This window comes from Asterias amurensis, chromosome 22 (genome assembly GCF_032118995.1).
Source record: "Asterias amurensis chromosome 22, ASM3211899v1".
Lineage (NCBI taxonomy): Eukaryota > Metazoa > Echinodermata > Asteroidea > Forcipulatida > Asteriidae > Asterias > Asterias amurensis.
The window spans coordinates 12,721,299-12,739,872 of record NC_092669.1 but is presented as its reverse complement, the minus strand read 5'-3'; the positions used below and the strand labels follow the sequence as shown (position 1 = coordinate 12,739,872).

Here is an 18,574-nt window from a genome sequence, read left to right as displayed (position 1 = left end):
ATACCAGACTCAAGCTGTACCTTTTGACAGATTTAAGTTGGACATTAAAGGCAGTGGACACTATTGTTAATTACTAAAAATAATTATCAGCATAAAACCTTACTTGGTAACGAGTAATGGAGAGCTGTTTATAGTATAAAACATGGTGAGAAACGGCTCCCACTGAAGTTATGTAGTTTTTCTGAAAGAAGCAATTTTCCACGAATTTGATTTCGAGACCTCAGATTTTGAATTTAGGTCTTGAAATCAAGCATCTGAAAGTGCACAACTTTGGTGTTTTTTCTTTCATTGTTATTTCGCAACTTCGACGACCGATTGAGCTCAAATTTTCACAGGATTGTTATTTTATGCATACGTTGAGATACACCAACTGTGAAGACTAGCCTTTGACAATATTACCAATTGTGTCCAGGGTCTTTAAATTGTTATAAATGGTTTTCCCAGATCAGAATGATGACGTCACACACGCACCATAAGATGTCTATCACCGTAAACAGACCAGTTCAGAAATGCATACTACCAGTGGTCAGTTTCATTGCTCTGCTCACCGCAGAGTACTGCGCTTACGATCCCCGCTTACCAGTGCCCAACTTCATAGAACTGCTTAAGCACAAAAAGTTACTAAGCAGATTAACGACTCGCTTACTAGAATAGCGTTACCAGCTAAAATAGAATTCCACATGTTCAATTTATGACTGGTATCCTGCTTATTGTTGCTTAGTGAAAATCTCTATGCATTGTTTGTTGCATAAGGAGCTCTATTAAATTGGGCCCTGTAATTGCTGAATTTCTGCGCAAGCTGTGTAAGCGTAGAATGACTAGTAACGTGGAGTACGCACGCGCACAAGACAACATACTCTGCTATTCCCGTAAAATACACTTGCCGCAAGCACAGAAATGTGCTTCCGTAATCGCCGATTCCTTGCTTACGGAAAGCAGAGCCATGAAATTGGGCCCACTACAGAGATAAGACGCTTCGCATTACGTAGCGTCTTATCTCTGTACATGTCGTAAGCATTTCTGAACATTTTGCCATAAACAACAACTCAATTGATTTTGACAAGAAACTACCAAGGAATCAACCTTTTTGCTCATCGATTCTGATAAAAATTCCTTTCTCATTTTAGGTCCTTCCCCCATTTCCACCCACCTACATAAATGTGCCCTGTGCGAACTTCTAATTAAAAATACATAATTTCATTTTGTAGACTAATAGACTATGTTGAACATAGAGAGAAACCAAAAAGCCAGTTGTAATTACTCTTAGACTAATTTGCATCACAATTGATTGCCTGTCCTTAGGTCTACGGCAGAATCAATGCAAAACACCTGGACTTAAGACAGGTGAATTTACACTGCGCATGCGTCTCACTCCCTTATCGGTCCAACATGTTTTACGCTTACTCATTTTCATGACGACATATTTTCTGTGTGTTTGGAGGAACGACTGGCTGGTAGGAGAGAAATCAAATTGAATTTCAGCGCTACATCGGAAATAAAAATTCACCGAGTTTTCAAGACATTGAATGTTTGAAATCATTTTTAAGGTCAGTGCGATTTTGTAAATAATTTTGTTGCGAGAGAGTGGATTTGAAATGGATCTAAAAAAAAAAATAACAGGCCTTTGGGAAACTTAGCAGAAGATGTGGATGCAGATGGACATCTGGTGTGGTGAGCTGAAGTATTGTTTTCTGTTGACAAAGTGTTGCTATCGAAACGCATAGCAATACAACATTGACAACATGCATTGATTATTAGTAGGCATATCTCGGTACAGCTGCAGTTATCTCTCTATTTTGGTTTCATTTTTTTTTTCGTAGGTTATGTTTTCCTGTTATCATGTTTGAAGTATTCTATGGAATGTTGGTGTTAGTCTGAGTACTGGTTGCTTCAGGATGCTGGAGTGCTAATAATTGCGTGTACGAGTATAATGACATAACCATATGCTGTATTTTGCCGATGATAAGGAAAATGTTCATCAAATAAACAGATCTGGTGTACACCAAGAACCATGCTACCAAGAATGAGTGTTTCTATGGACAGGGTAAAGGAAGAAATAGACGGGGAGGCGGATGGGGTTGAACGATCAGCCAGCGCACATCTACAGTCCCTCCGTGCCGCTCAGACCAAACAAGACAACAAAATCAGAATAAACGTTGGTGGAGTCCGCCATGAGACTTATAAATCTACTCTCCGGAACATCCCAGATACAAGATTAGCTTGGCTCGCCCAGTCAACCTCAACAAATAGTACTGATTATGACCAAGTTAAAGGCGAGTTTTACTTCGACCGGCATCCTCGGATGTTCGATGCCGTCTTGAACTACTACCGCATCGGGAAGCTTCATGCCCCGAGAGACGTCTGCGGCCCAGTGTTCGAAGAAGAACTTCAGTTCTGGGGTATTGATGAGAAGCAGATTGAAGCATGTTGCTGGTCTTACCACACCCAGCACCGAGACGCCCAAGAGACCTTAGCGAAGCTAAATGGACCAAACTTTGAGAATACTGACAGTGAAGACGACGAGGATGTTGCTAAGATATTTGGTATTGAGGAGGTTTATGAAAGGACAAGAACGAGTTGGTATGGAAGGTGGCAACCAAGGATCTGGACGCTGATGGAAGAACCGTATTCATCTCGAGCTGCTAAGGTAAGACGAGTCGAACAATCATATCACTTAACTATTGTTTGGCGTTTTAAATTTAAAGACACTGGACACTATTGGTAATCGTCAAAGACTAGTCTTCTCACTTGGTGTATCCCAATAATTGCATAAAATAACCAACCTGTGAAAATTTGTGCTCAATTGGTCGTCGAAGTAGCAAGAGAATAATGAACGGAAAAACCACAGCCTTGTTTGTGCTTTCAGACTCCACGTCTTTTATTATTTGGGTGAAAATTACCTTTTTCTAAAAAACTTCAGAGGGAGCCGTTTCTGACAATGTTTTTTTTTTAGTACTATCAAACGGCTCTCTATTGCTCGTTACCAAGTAAGTTTGTATGCTTATAGTTGTAGTGTCCAGTGCATTCACTATAGTTTGTTTACTTAATCATTTTTGTATTGTTTTTCCTTTCCTTAACAATTTCCATATTATAATAACCAAATTGCACAGGCCTTCGCCTACGTCACAGAAAGTTCCCGCACATTATAATGAGTTATTGTTCCAACACGTATTATAGACAGATAACGTAGTCTTTCATCAACCCCATTATATTGTATAACCCTTTACTCAATTGCCACCGGTCTTGAACTAATAAATTATTGGCCGGAAAACGGAAATTGAAAAAGATTCGATATAATTGATTAACTGTTTGCCTTTGTCTTCTACTGTTAGTCAATCACATAACGCGATGGTGTTTTCTTGTTACATGCCGCGACAAATAAATACTTGTTTACTGGGCTTAGCTTACCCCAAAAGACCACACTTCTTCTGCTCTGTTTTAATCTTTTATTTCTTCCCTTCATTTCATTCACTCATTCATTTGTTCTTCTCCATCATGGTGTGAAAACAGGAAATTCCATTTCCCGTTTAAAAACAAAACAAATAACAAAACATTACTATAATACAAGAACTTGAAAAATTAACAAAAATTAGTCTAAAAACTACATCAAGACTTTAAAAAACATCGAAAAGCTGGGGGGAAACCTGCTGAGATGTATTGCTTTGTAATAGTGTGTGGACGTGTGTCATTGTTGAACGCCACAGCGCCTGATTTCAGAAAATACTGCTTGACATTTTTTTCTGCTAAGCAAATATTAAGTGGGGCACCAATCATAACAATGAAAACTTAATGTACTTCTCGCTGATTTAAGAAAATACTGCTTGCCAAATTTCTCTGCTAAGCAAAGATTTAGTGGGGCACCAGTCACATTAATGTAAACTTAATGTACTTCTCGCTGGATACTTATTTCTTCTAAGCATTCGTTTGATGTACTTAGCAAGTTTTTATTAAGCCGGGACAAGAGTGAACAAACTTCCCTCTGAATAACTAAATGAATTTATACATCTGTATATCTTCAATGGAACGATCATGAACTGAACTTCTTCATAAATTCCTGACTGTCTGATATTGATAATTATCAGTGTGAACTTTCAATATCTTTGAAACTATTTCAGTTATGGATGGACTCAGAAATATGTTTTGAGTTTCAAACAGTGCAACAATCATGTCATTATAGATTTCATATAAGTCAGTCCATATATCTTAAAGGCACTGGACACTATTGGTAATTACTCAAAATATTTTGTAAGCACAACAACTTACTTGGTACTAACAAGCAATAGAGAGCTGTTGATAGTATAAAAACATTGCGAGAAACTTGAGTGAGAAATTACCTTTTTTTTCAATAACTATGTTTGAGCTTGTTTTATGGTGTCCGGAAGACTATTCCATAATTCTGCTGCTGCTGCTGCAAAAGCTCTGGCCCCATAAAATTTAGTAAAAGTCGAGGGACAAACTAAAAGAGACCTGGATTTAGAGCGGAGATTACGAACTGGATGATATTTTTGGATGAGTTCCTGGAGATAAGTTGGGCCTAAACCTTGCAAACATAAGAAAGTATTAATTGGCGTCGTGTAAGATTGATTAACAGCAGCAAGTTCAGAATCGAATACTCCGCTTTCATGTGTTTTAATGGGGAATAAAAAGCAGACGTGGTATTCGATTCCTTTAAAGACAAATATAAAAGTAGTTGTTATCAATTCTGTCTGTCTGAATATTCGACTTACTTGTTTTCTGACTGAGCTATGAACATTATTCACAATCGACTTCAAAAATACTCCAGATGACAATAAGAGCATACTGATTGAAACGTCAAATTGAAACCAACGGTTCTTTTTAGAACCACTCCAACTCATTAATTAGAGATTATCATAACATGGTGTTACCACAAAGCTTACTAAATAACAATACTTTAAAGCAAGACGGTTCTCTAAGAACAAACTCTACCTGGCAAGTAGATACACACATGGTGTTACCGCAAACAAAATATACGTTGATACCTCACCATGCAATGCCTCAAATCCTACAGACAATACTTTAGTTGGACATTGTTTTCTTCTCCAGTTAAAAAAAAAAAAGTAATTGTCTGCTATGCTTTTGTATCCACAATGAATAGTCATTCAACTCAATTAAATTCAATTCACCAAGTGGATCAAGGACTGCATGACTTGCAATCACAAGGTTGTGGGTTCGAATCCCCAGCTAACCGCTGATTTCACATTGACTTTAATAAATATTGTCGTCTAATTACTGAATCACAATTTCTTGATTTGTGCAATTCATAATCATAGACGTTAAACCAATGTTTATATGAGAGAGATTAACTTTTGCCAGCTTGGTGTTTATATCCCCTTGTGGGAGTTTACTGATTTCCCTTGATGGGAAGATCATCTAAAAAAACAACTAAAAAAAACAAAGAAACAAACAAACAAAGAAACAAAGAAACAAAGAAACAAACAAACAAACAAACAAACAAACAAACAAACAAACAAAGAAACAAACAAACAAACAAACAAACAAAAACAACAAACAAACAAACAAAATAATATGACGTTTACTCCATAGTCTTTTTGGAAATTTAATGTAAGATTTTATCAGTACATATAGACAGGTAACAAAATCAAAAGCGCACATAAGTTTACCAAATTCATGAAGGCCCATTACAAAGAAAAAGAAAAAAGAAACACAGAATTACAGCAAATTTATTCGACCCTGGGCAAAATGTATGAGCAGTTTGATGTATCGGACTTCGGGTTTCGATGACGATGAAATGTCGAACGCAGCGGAGAGAAAGACCATCTAGACGCCGTTGTTCAAACAGTTCAGCCGGCGCGGCTGTTTCGTTCCCACGCGCTAGTACCGGCTATTTTTTACGGTGTATCCCTTTTACATGAATAATTAAGTGTCTCTAACTTCAATAGAGTAGTGTTTACATCATGTAAAACTGGTTGTAGTCTCTTGGAATTAAAAGAAATAAAAAATATTAGTTGATAATTTATTTGTAACGGCGAATCCCTTTACGTGCATAATTGAGTGTCTCTAACTTCAATGTATAGTGTTTACATCAATTAAATGTAAAACTGTTTCTATTTTTTATATTTTTTTTTTATAATAAAACATAATAGTTGGTAATTTGTGTGTTGCGGCGAATCCTTTTACGTGCATCAATTTAAGTGTCACTTACTACTGTTTGTACATAAATTAAATGTAAAACTGGTTCTAGTTTCAACAAATTAACAACTGAAAAATAATGTTAGTTGGTAATTTATTTGTAACGGCGAATCCCTTTACATACAATGGTTTTTATCTTTAACATTTAAAGGAACAGAAATGTTTGTTGGTAATAATAATATCAAATAATACAACAATTATGTATCAGAAAGCACACTTATTTGTATTATTTTCTTTGATTTTTTCTCTTGCAACTTCAATAACCAACTGAATCCAAATTTTCAACGATTTGTTATTTTACGCATGTTGGGATACAACTAATGAGAATACTGGTATTTGACAATTTATTACCAAAGGTGTCCAGTGCCTTTAAGAGACAATACAGCCCCCCCCCCCTCCTTTTAAACAAATTTTAATTAATCAAATCGTCGCCCGGATTAACATATGGGACGAAATTACATCTGGTTGAAAAAGGAGTTTTTATTATGTTTACAAAATAATATTTAATTAAAAAACAATCAAGATAGGTGGATTATATTCCTGTTATGACATATTTTCCCCTCGATTAGTTTTAGGGAAAACAACTTCTTTGTGACGATGTTTTTACAATCAGCAACAAATGTCGGATTTTGTCATAGCGACAATAAGTCCTTTTCATTGTTTCCTTTTTATCTGTTTATTTATTTCACACTCAACGGCGGAATTAGCGCCAATAACATGATATAGAAAACCAGAAGAAGTGTTCGTATGATATGTGTTGAATTTGCATCGGGTATAAGGAATAGACGTTTGGGTCTTTACCATACATCTATGTGTGTCTAGCACTGTGTCACAAGACTCGGGAAAGTAATACAGTCCTTAGACGTTGGGTAAAAATAACAGCAATAAAGAAGTATATGGATTTTGGTTTTACCCATGCGCACCGATGTGCGTTCGCGCTGTATACTTAGCCGAGTTCTGTAAACAAATTCACAGGCATATTACTCGGGTGGGATTCGAACCCACGACCTTTGCAATTCTAGAGCAGTGTCTTACCAACTAGACTAACGAGATTGCCCGGTAGCTAGAGGCAGTTCGAATCCTATATTTCAGCAGCGGGTACTGCAGTTATGCACACGACTTTTTAAGAAGTGTTCAGTTTGATTGATGTGGGAGGAAACCAAAATAAGAAGAATCACTCACACTATTAGGGGTGGGGAGGGGGGGGGGGAGGTGGGGGTGCACGCTAAAAACCAAAAACCGAGTGCAAGGCTGAGGCGGAATTCGAACCGGGAGGGATAGAAACTACGAAGCCAACCTGATTACTTACTTTTATTTTTAAAGACACTGGACACTATTGGTAATTGTCAAAGATTAGTCTTCACAGTTGGTGAATCTCAACAAATGCATAAAATAACTAACCTGTGAAAATTTAAGCTCAATCGGTCATCGAAGTTGCGAGATAATAATGAAAGAAAAAAAACCCCTTGTCACACGAAGTTGTATGCGTTTGATGGTTGATTTCGAGACCTCAAGGTCTAAATCTGAGGTCTCGAAATCAAATTCGTTGAAAATTACTTCATTCTCGAAAGCTATGGCACTTCAAAGGGAGCCGTCTCTCACAATGTTTTATACCATCAACCTCTCCCCATTACTTGTCACCAAGAAAGGTTTTATGCCAATAATTATTTTGAGTAATTACCAATAGTGTTCACTGGCTTTAAAGTACGTCACTTCAAAGGGAGCCGTTGGTCACACTGTTTACACTATCAACAACTCTCATATTGCTCGTTACCAAATTGTTATCATGCTAAAAAAAAAAAAATTGTGTTATAACCAAAAGTGTCCATGCCTTTAACATCGTTGAACCCGCATGCTTTAACAGTTTCGCCATATTTTGAAGTAATCTCACACGTTTGAAGTTTTGCCAATAATTCCATGGCACCTGTTTACTTTTTTTTAACAGTGCATATGAGACCAGCTGTGAAGGTTTCCAGAACATCATTTGTTTTTTCCCAGCAAATATATTTTGAAAGGAACCAAATTTTTCACAACTTTAGTTTATTTGCAGAGCTGGGAAAGTGTGACATGTAGAGCAGCATTACTTTCTGTATAAACAACCGACCGGAAATTATGCGTTCAAACAAACCATTTTAAATGCCACATGTTTTAAAGATTAATGTTTGAAAATTATAGAAATGTAGGGCCTACTTCAATCTGTTATTTTCACATAAATGACGTTTCCTATAGCCCCGGTTTCCACAAAAAAGTGTTGCTTGGCGCTTGCTTCAATAGACCTTATGCACATGACGTCACTTCAGTAGGGCGCCCTCACCTAGAGGTCAAAAGGAGGTTGTTAATTGGCCAATACTATGCGCCGCGCGTACAAATCTGTGCGTCTTGATTGTTTCGTCACCGTTTTCCCTCTAAGATAGCGGCTGGATGACGTCAATGCAAAAGTTTTCCTCATGGTTATCCTCCAGCGGTGCGCGAAACCCCCCCGAAAAAAAAAACACATTTATTTTATTTCATCAAGATCATAGAAAGCAATAAACAATTAATTACAAGCAAAAACCAATAATTTTTAGAAAATAAACTAAGTCCCCTTGAATCTGTAGTCTATCCATCATTTATTTTAATGGATTATAGCCCATACTGATTCATTTTGGCAGGTGGCTAGGTTCCGTTTATGAAAAGAAACACTAAATGCAGAGTTCTAATGTTTTTAAACGGACTTGTCTGAAACATGTTTGTCACTGGTCACTATTAGTAATAACTGAACTGTTTGGTTACGAGCGATGGAGAGTTATTGATAGTATCAAACATTGTGAGAAACGGCTCTCTCTGAAAGTCTGAAGTTAAACAAATTTGGAAAAAGACGTAATGTCTCGCTCAAATAAATCAAAAAACATCAGCTGAAGCTTTTTATTGTGCATTTAATAGGACACAAAGTAAAGCAACAATTAATTGTGGTTTTTCATTAGTCTCTAGATGACCAATTGATTCAAATTGGTCGTCGAAGTTGCGAGATAACTATGAAAGGAAAAAAAACCTTGTTACACGAAGTTGTGCGGTTTCAGATGCTTGATTTCCAGACTTCAAAATCTAATTCTGAGGTCTCGAACTCAAATTCGTGGAAAATAACTTCTTTATCGAACACTACGTTACTTCAGAGGGAGCCGTTTCTCATTATGTTTTATACTATCAACATCTCCCCATTACTCGTTACCAAGATTTTATGCTAATAATTATTGTTAGTAATTATTTATATTGTCCATTTCCTTAAATACATTTAAAATTGCGCGTGTCAGACAAAATAGCAAGGTCGCCCAATGGTCTGATTGGCTAGGTTTGACATTATGAGTAAATAATCTATTATCCACGTTAGTAGTGTACCTTTTGGCGTTATGATTCAATGAACTTACTCAAGAGGAGTCAGACGCGAGATTTAAAAACACCTGCCGTGACACCCCGACGAGGAAAATAAAAAAAGACAAGAGATATGAACTTCACTAGACCTTTATCACGGTGTGGCCATCTTGATTTGACTCCATTCCAACTCATTGTAACCAAACTAAGGGCGTGTCCGAATTGGCGACTTCGGCTACGGCTACGGCTAGATCGCGCGCGTCTGCCATTCTTCAACACTGGTAGACGCGCTGATCTAGACGTAGCTGTAGCCGAAGTCGTCGTTTCGGAAATGGCCTACGGCTGGACGAAATAACAATCTGGTGCCATGCGCAATGAATGTTGGCATTCATTTATACTGCTATTGGAACAGGGAACATGACCAAGATGGTGACAGCGTGATAAAGGTATATACATCATCATCATCCTTCGTCTTAAAGGCAGTGGACACTATTGATAATTACTAAAAAATAATTATTAGCATAAAACCTTACTCGGTAGCGAGTAATTTGGGAGAGGTTTATAGTATAAGCCAAACTTCATATTTTTGAGATGTTTGTTTGAAGGAACATTACAGAATGCTAACAAATCAGTTGCTGGCAGTGTAAGCACTTTATGTAATCCACCATATACATAAACTGACAAACCTGTAGAAGTTCGAGATCGATTGGTCATCTGGCTCAATAGTGAAAAACCGATTAAAATTTGTGCATTGCATCAATGCCAAAATAAAAAAGAATAAAACGCTCACTGGGCGATAAACTTCAAACGCGAAGTTAGATTATTAATTGTTCATCAAATAATATGACATTTCAGACAGAACTATTTCAAGGGATGTTTACCAATTCTGTAACGTCCCTTTAAATGTTTTGCCTGTAAGTCCTACACAATAACCAATGCTAGTTTGTATTATACTGTTATAAATCTGTTGTTGAAATAATAATTTTGTTCTCTATTATTTTATTTTTCTGCACAGCTTTTTGCAGCAATCTCTCTCGTATTCGTCGTTCTTTCAATTACAACATTTTGCCTGGAAACTATGGAAGTTTTCCAAATCAGCACACCGGGCAAACCCGTTGAAACAGCCGAGTTCCTGTTCATCATCGAAGGCGTTTGTGTCACCTTCTTTACTCTAGAACTTATAGTCCGGCTCATCTTCTGCCCAAGTAGACTCCGGTTCCTGATCTCTGCAGAGAACATCATTGACATCCTAGCTGTCATACCTTTTTATGCGGATCTGGGTAGCCGGATCAGCAGGGTGCTTTTAGACGGCGTTGTGAACGACTTCTTTAATTTCCTCCGGATCGTTCGGATTTTCAGGATTTTCAAACTCGCTCGTCACATATCCGGATTAAAGATTTTGGTACATACGGTCAAAGCAAGCGCCAAGGAACTTATGTTGATGATAGTATTTGTGACTCTGACTGTACTGATATCATCGAGTCTGATTTACTACGCGGAGAAGTGGACTCTTTATCCTTCGAACAGCACTTGTGAGGCAGAGAGTGACTTTACGGACATTCCGATTGGATTCTACTGGGCGATTGTGACCATCACCACGGTGGGGTACGGGGACGTAGTTCCTCGCTCGTGGCTCGGGAGGATTATTGCCGGAATGACGGCAGTAATTGGAGTCCTCACCCTGGCCTTACCGATCCCGGTCATCGTCAATAACTTCTCTCTGTATTACACTCATGCACAAGCGAGTCAGAAGCTACCGAAGAAGCGGAAGAGGGCTCTGGTAGGAGCAGCTGACGTCTTGAAGACGCAAGGAAACCAAATGGCGTCGTCTAGCATCAGTGGATACTCAACTCAATCTACAAATGAATATGATACGAATAGCATCAGGAGTGAAGACAGTGCTTTAAGAACCAGTAAGTTTTTAGATCGTTATCTCAGGCCCTTTTCGAAACCACGGCTTCGGCTTTGGATTCGGCTTCAGGCTCCGTCCCCTCATCTGAAGCTATGAGCGCATACGAGAACCGCAGGGCCAAGCTAGCCTGAGCCGAATCGTGAGCCGAAGCCGTGGATTCGAAAAGGGCCTCATACTTTAAAAAAGCACACAATGAACTCGACTTAATAATGAATGGGAGACTTTTGAGCGCTAGGTGGCAGCAGACTTACTAGGTAAACTTAGACCTTTTTTGCAAATACACATTGCGCAACTCGCTAACTGTTGAATGGGGTGTATTTGCGAAAAGGTATTTGGTTTATACGTACATTTGACCGCCAGAACAATTGATTTACCCGTCTGCTGCTACCAATCGAAATAAAGGATTTGAACTGCTTCTAGCTACTGGGCATTCTCGGTAGTCTAGTTGGTATGACACTGCTTTAGAATTGCAAAGGTTCGTGGGTTCGAATCCCACCCGAGTAATATGCCTGTGATATTTTTTTCACAGGACTCGGGAAAGTACTGAGTATACAGTGCTAGCACACACCGAGGTATGGGTAAAAACCAAAAGTAATAAGTTTACTATTTTGTAGTTTATTTTGATTCCTCACACCATGCACAGCTTTAAACAATACTAGCCTTTCTCGTATCAAAAGTAGATATAAATTCTGTCTGAGCAGAAGTCAAAGTGATAAACCGTATGCAGTGGCCTTAAACCTTATGTCAGATAGTCAACATATTATTTTGCGGTTCAAAGACATCAGGCTATTACATGTATTGATCAGTAGCCCCAGGAAACAACAGGGGGAGGTTTGCTGTTGACCTATCGGTGCCATGGTGACGCTGTAGGGAACAAACAAGACAAATTAGACGGTGGGGTCTTAAGATGGATTGGGGTTGGGACTCGTTAGAACTGGCTGAGGATAAAAAACGACTTGGTGATAAAATACTTGAGTGTTGGGGTCGATAGCTATTCTGTGTTTCAGTTTTTGTTTTAAGATAAGATTTGAGGCATTGCATGGTGAGGTATCAATATATATTTGGTTTGCGGTAACACCATATGTGTATCTACTTGCCAGATAGAGTTTGTTCTTTAGAGAACTGTTTTGCTATTATATTCTACCACCGCGGAGTAGATTTATCCAATTGTTCGGGAGACTTCTCATTTCTGAAAATACTGCCCTGCTTTTTAACTCTGGGCGGAAGGTATAGAAAATCGGCTGAGACTACTACCTTAGCCTATAAAGGATCGTAATTAACTGCATTACCGCGGAGTCGTTCTTGAATTGGTCTCAACGTTTTGACTAGCTTGCTCTAGCCATCGTCAGGAGATTGACGGGTATTCATTTTGTTTCACCTTTACACCGATGTGTATACTCAGTACTTTCCCGAGTTTTGTGAAGAAGAAAAAAAAAACGACAGGCATATTTACTCGGGTGGGGTTCGAACCCACGACCTTTGTAATTCTAGAACAGTGTCATATATTGATGGTGTTCAGGAAAATAATTTATGCATTTTTCCCCCAAATGGTTTTGTTATTTGTGGAAACCCCAAATAATTTAAGATTTGGTGGGATGTTGTTGTCTGTGTTGACTTTCCTTTTGATTACAAAAAGAGGTAGGGAAACAATTCAAATCAGTGGGTAAATGGATAAATAAACTAATTATTGAATTAATAAACAATTAAAGAGACAAACAAACAAATGAATAAAAACAAAACTATAACGAAACAAATGAAACTTTTAATATTGACATATTATTATAAACGGCTGTCAATTTTGAAGAAAGAAAAATCGTTTATTTTCGATCTTGATTGTCTTTTCTACAAAACAATTTTTACTATGTGTATTTAAAATTGTCATCATATTATTTTAAAGACAATGGACACCTTTGGTAATATTGTCAGACCAAATTTTCTCCTGGTGTATCTCAACATAATATGCACAAAATAACAAACTTGTGGAAATTTGAACTCAATTGGTCGTCGAAGTTGCGAGATAACTATGCAATTAAAAACACCCTTGTCACACGGATAATGTGTGATTTCAGGTGCTTGATTTTACCGAGAAATTACTTCTTTCTCAAAAACTGTGTTACTTCAGAGGAAGCCGTTTCTCACAACGTTTTATACTATCAACAGCTCTCCATTTCTCGTTACCAAGTCAGTTTTTATGCTAATAATTATTTTGAATAATTACCAATAGTGTACAGGTTTTTTCATGTCCAAAATATTGTTTTAAGATCGATCACAGCGCTGTGCCATAAGCTTTTTAAGGTACATGGCGACCATCAGCAATGCACTGTCTGCATAGGTATACGGACAGATTTTATACCCAAACCAAACAGTACAATGATATCGTTTCCACTATATCGGAAAATGGCTTATTTCGACTTGCGAAATAACCTATGATTCATATAATCGTTATTCTAAGGTCAAACTAAAATTTTGAAATAATATTATTCCAACATAAAAAACAATCATGAAATTGTCCCCGAGTCTTTGAAGGCCGAACTGCGGGTTCGTTGTCATTGCAGCGCATCGAGCAGTGAAGCCCGGGGGCGGAAACCACACCACCTGCCCGGTCTCTGAGCTGCACGGTGCGGTCGGGGTGCCTCTTCCTCGGTGTACGCTACACTGAACACCAATGCATGCATTTCCTAAAACCGGGGTGGCTTGTGTGTGAGGTAATAAGGATATCTTAGCATTCTGTATTGGAAGTATGGATTTGTGGCTATACCTCAATTACCAATGCTGGGTATCTATACAGAAAATAAGAATTAAAGGGCAGGTATACTGAAATACTTTAAAGGTACTGGACACATTTTGCTAATGGGATACTCTGAGGCGCTAGGTGGCAGTAAACTTACCAGGTAAAATTGTTTACCATTGTTTACCTAGCTCTACGCATGCGCACATTACCGAGAACAATAAATTTTACCTGGTAAGTCTGCTGCCACCAAGCGTCCCGAAAGTCCCTTATTGTCAAAAACCAGTATTCCCCCTAAAGTATCCATGCGTAACAAACCTGTGAAAATTTGGGCTCAATCGGTCGTCGGAAGTTGCGAAGTTTTTTTGTAGCACCTTGCACCGGCTTACCGCGGTGCACACAAGTATAAATCTATTTTGAGTGTAGTGGTTTCGAAAAGAACCGGTGGTCTGCAAAAACATCCTCCTGAAGACTATCAGAGAATACTGATCGAAACGTTGAGTAACCAGCCACCACTTCTTCTCCAAACCAACACAACTCAAAAAGATATTTACTCGAAGAGTGCTACCGCGAAACTGCCTTAGTAGAAGACAAAAATGACCTTTGTCGATATCCTTTAAAGGCACTATTGATAATTACACAAAATACTTTAATAGTACAAAAGCCTACAAAACGAGCAATGGAGAGCTGTTGATAGTATAAAACATTGTGAGAAACGACTCCCCTCTGAAGTAGCATATTTTTGTAGGTAAAGAGGTAATTTCTCACTCAAAAAATGAAAGACTTCAGCTGAAGTATTTTAATATGGATCTGAAAGCACTTATATTTTTGCTACAAGGGTGTTTTTTCTTCCATTATTCTCTTGCAATTTCGATAATCAATATGAGCCTATATTGTCACAGATTTGTTACGAATGTTGGAATACACCAAGTGATAACACTGGTCTTTCACAACAATTGACCTTTGTCAATGTTCGGCCATCTTGATTGTCTCACATTCCAACCAATTTAACCGTACTGAGGCTGGAAGGAGAGTTAGTCTGGTTCTTTTTTGTACAATTATTAGTATAAGCATTTATAACTAATGTTGGATACAGGGAACATGACCAAGATGGTGGCAGCATGATAAAGGTCCATTACCAAACGTGTCCAGTGCCTTTAATTAAATTTATCACCGCCATAAAACGCTGAACTTGGCATTGGATTAATAATGGTGCGCATTCCCAGAAAAACAAAAGAAGAAAACCTTTCTCACTGTTGATACATCTGACACGCCTATAAAATTAATCACCACTTTCAACATTGTTGACCTAAGGTTTAATTAGCGCTCTCTTTTTGTGTAATGTTTCGTTGTCAAACACAGCCAGCCGTGTTGCTTGTTTTTAGGCGGTTGTTCGTACATTCGCAGTGTGCGTGAATAAGTTGTTTGCGGTATTACCGCGTCTTTTAAACAGCTGTACGGTGTGTTTGCGCTGGGGGCCCCACGAGCCGCCGTCGCTGAGCACAGGTGATGAAAAAGTTACCGTAAAATAGTAACTTAAAATTAATGGCGTATCGTTTGTAACTCATTGAACAGTTAGTACAAACTGCAGCCTCGAAATTAAAGGCACAAGACACCATTGGTAATTTTCAAAGACCAGTATTTTCACTTGGTGTATCTTAACATAACATGCAAAATAGCAACAATAATTTGTGAACATTTGGACTCAATTGGTCATCAAATTTGCAAGAAAATGGTGAAAGAAAAACACTCTTTATATAATAGATGTTAAATTTGCATCGGGGATAAAGAATATTATTTTTTTTGCTGAACAAATTTGTTTTCTTTCAGATGCCTAACAATACACTTCAGCTGAAGTCTTTTATTATTTGAGTGAGAAATTACCTCTTTCTCCAAAACTACGTAACAAAATTTTTATGTTATTTTATGCATAATGTTGGGAATATTGGTCTTTGACAATAATATGAATTACCAATAATAGTATCCAGTTTCTTAATGGGTATCTTAATTTTGTTTAAATCATTTCAGTTTCCGGAGCCGTTACGTCAAATGGTAGCGTGAGAATGCCGTCTTCAGCCGTGGGTGAAAAGACGCAGATCTCGGTATACTTTACCGACGAAGTGATGGAGAGCCCGACGAGGTCTCGGTCTCCTTTATCCCCGAGTCAAGGAGGACTAGGGAAGTTATCTCCGTCACAACAGCGGAGAATTGGAAAGAGGGCGAGTCTTATGCCAACTGGACATGCAGGGGTTGGAAGGAGGGAAAGCTTTGCGCCAAATGGTGCCGCAAACAGACAAAATGGTGAGAATACTTTTTTGTAAAAGTCGTCAGGCACACAAGGCCTGACGGCAACTTCAAGGTGTGGGCTACAAACTATAATGTCTTTCCAGTGTCCATTGCCACCTACTCCTGGGGCTGAAACAGGGTTACCCCTTGAGCACACACTTACCGAACTTGTCATCACTATAGTAACGTTCTAAAAATGAAGTCTTGGTGCAAGACGTTGTTGTTCACACTATCACTCAACTATCGCGATCCCCCGCTCGCTCTCCCTCCTTGTCGCGATAGTTGAGTGATAGTTTGAATAACAACTTTTTGCATCAAGACTACATTTATTCAGAACATAGTGAGAACGAGTTCGGTGTGATCGGGGAGGGGGGGGGGGGGGTATAGGACACATGTGTCACGACCGGGACTCAACTCTGCTGATCGGAAACATCAGAGCTTGAGTCCAGTGTGCTAACCACTTAGCCACAACACACCATGCCAAGACTGGGACTTGAACCCACACTCTGCTGATCAGAAACACCAGAGCTTGAGTCCAGTGTGCTAAACCGCTCAGCCACAACACACAATGACAAGACTGGGACTTGAACCCACACTCTGCTGATCAGAAACACCAGAGCTCGAGTCCGGTGCTCGGCCGTGTAACACGCTACGAATACTGAATTTTGTTCTGAACTGTGACCCTTTTTTGCCCTGAATGTTCCTGTGTTGAAAGTCATGTATAAGCCTCCCTTAAAGGAACTGGACACCTTTGTAATTTCCAAAGACCAGTCTTCTCACAAAGGTGTATCTCAACATATTCATAAAATAACAAACCTGTGAAAATTTGGGCTCAATTGGTCATTATTACAACGTCCCTTGTATCAAGAGCTCTCTATTGCTCGTAATAAAAACCAAGTAAGTTTTATACTAACAACTATTTTGTGAGTGTCCAGTGCCTTTATATTTACAGTGACAATGGAAAGTCATCACAAAGATAGTACAAAAAAAACGTATACAACATGTGTTAATTTGTTTCTTTATACAAAAATAAAACCTTGTTCGTTGTTCTGGTGAAAGTTATTGATTTTGTTGTCAAGAGGCTCTCCACCACCGTTTGTTGTCTCATAAGATATTAATGATATTTTATTGTTTGACAGGGCGCAGTCGATCATTAGTCGCAGGGGCGTTGCGTCCACCTCCCCGTAGACGATCCCTTCTACCCTCTATGACGGAAGTGGATGTGTGACGTCACTGGTTACTTGGAAACGGACACCATAGCAGCTGCATGTTGGTTGACATTGTGTGTTTGCTGTCCTTCCTTCACGCCTACGTTTACCGCTTCTTATTTGTAGTATTTGGAAATAGATTCTTTGTAAGAGAAAGGACATGGCGTTCGTGTAGAAGCGATGTCTGATCAAAATATTACCAGAGCCCAATTTCATAGAGCTGCTCACCACAAAAATTGGCTTAGCATAAAATTTCTTCCTTGTTAAAAACGAGATTCCAACCATTAATTTCCAAGTGATTTTCAGGATATTAGCAAACAACAGCTGAATACCAGTAACAAGCATTGCAATGAATGGAAATCTGGTTGGTAATCCTGTTTTTATCAAGGAAGAAATTTCATGCTAAGCAATTTTTGTTGTGCTTAGCAGCTCTTTGAAAGTGGGCCCAGGGCACAATTTCCAAAGATGCTTAAGCATAAAATAGTGCCTAAAGGCAAAATGGAGACATCCATATGAAGGCACTGAACAACTTTGGTAATTGTCAAAGACAAGTGTTCTCACTTGGTGTATCTCAACATTATGCACAAAACAACAAAACGGTAAAAATTTGAACTCAGTTGGTCGTTGAAGTTGCGAGAGAATAATGGTAAGAAAACACAAGTTGTGAGCTTTCAGATGCAGTTGAATTCGAGACCTCAGCTGAGGTCTCGAATTTCACGTCATGTCTAACGCGCAGCGCACAACTCTCAGCTAATGATAGCTTAGACTGGTCCCCTGCCTTATGCAAGAAAGACAGGCACTGGTCTAACAGGCCCAATGATGTCTTTGGATAACATGCAGTGACGTAGTAGGTTTCCAGTGCTATGATTGGGTGTGTTTGCATTTACACGAGAGTTTCTTCACATAACACACCTTTTACAT

General features: G+C 38.6%; 2 protein-coding genes across 2 annotated transcripts in view; both read left to right on the top strand.

Annotated features, from left to right (window-relative positions):
- Positions 1-1,440: 1,440 nt before the first annotated feature.
- Positions 1,441-18,159, top strand: LOC139953932 (voltage-gated potassium channel KCNC1-like). The gene is made up of 5 exons (XM_071953541.1): positions 1,441-1,547; positions 1,821-2,647; positions 10,535-11,432; positions 16,188-16,460; positions 17,585-18,159. The coding sequence occupies exons 2-5, from the start codon at positions 2,012-2,014 to the stop codon at positions 17,671-17,673; spliced, it is 1,896 nt and encodes a 631-aa protein (XP_071809642.1). The 5' UTR covers positions 1,441-1,547; positions 1,821-2,011; the 3' UTR covers positions 17,674-18,159.
- LOC139953935 (nitric oxide synthase-interacting protein-like) overlaps positions 10,610-18,574 on the top strand; it is a 53,652-nt gene continuing 45,687 nt past the window's right edge. The window contains exon 1 of the mRNA XM_071953545.1: positions 10,610-10,622. The gene's annotated coding sequence lies outside the window, so the exon portion shown is untranslated. The remainder of the gene's footprint in view (positions 10,623-18,574) is intronic.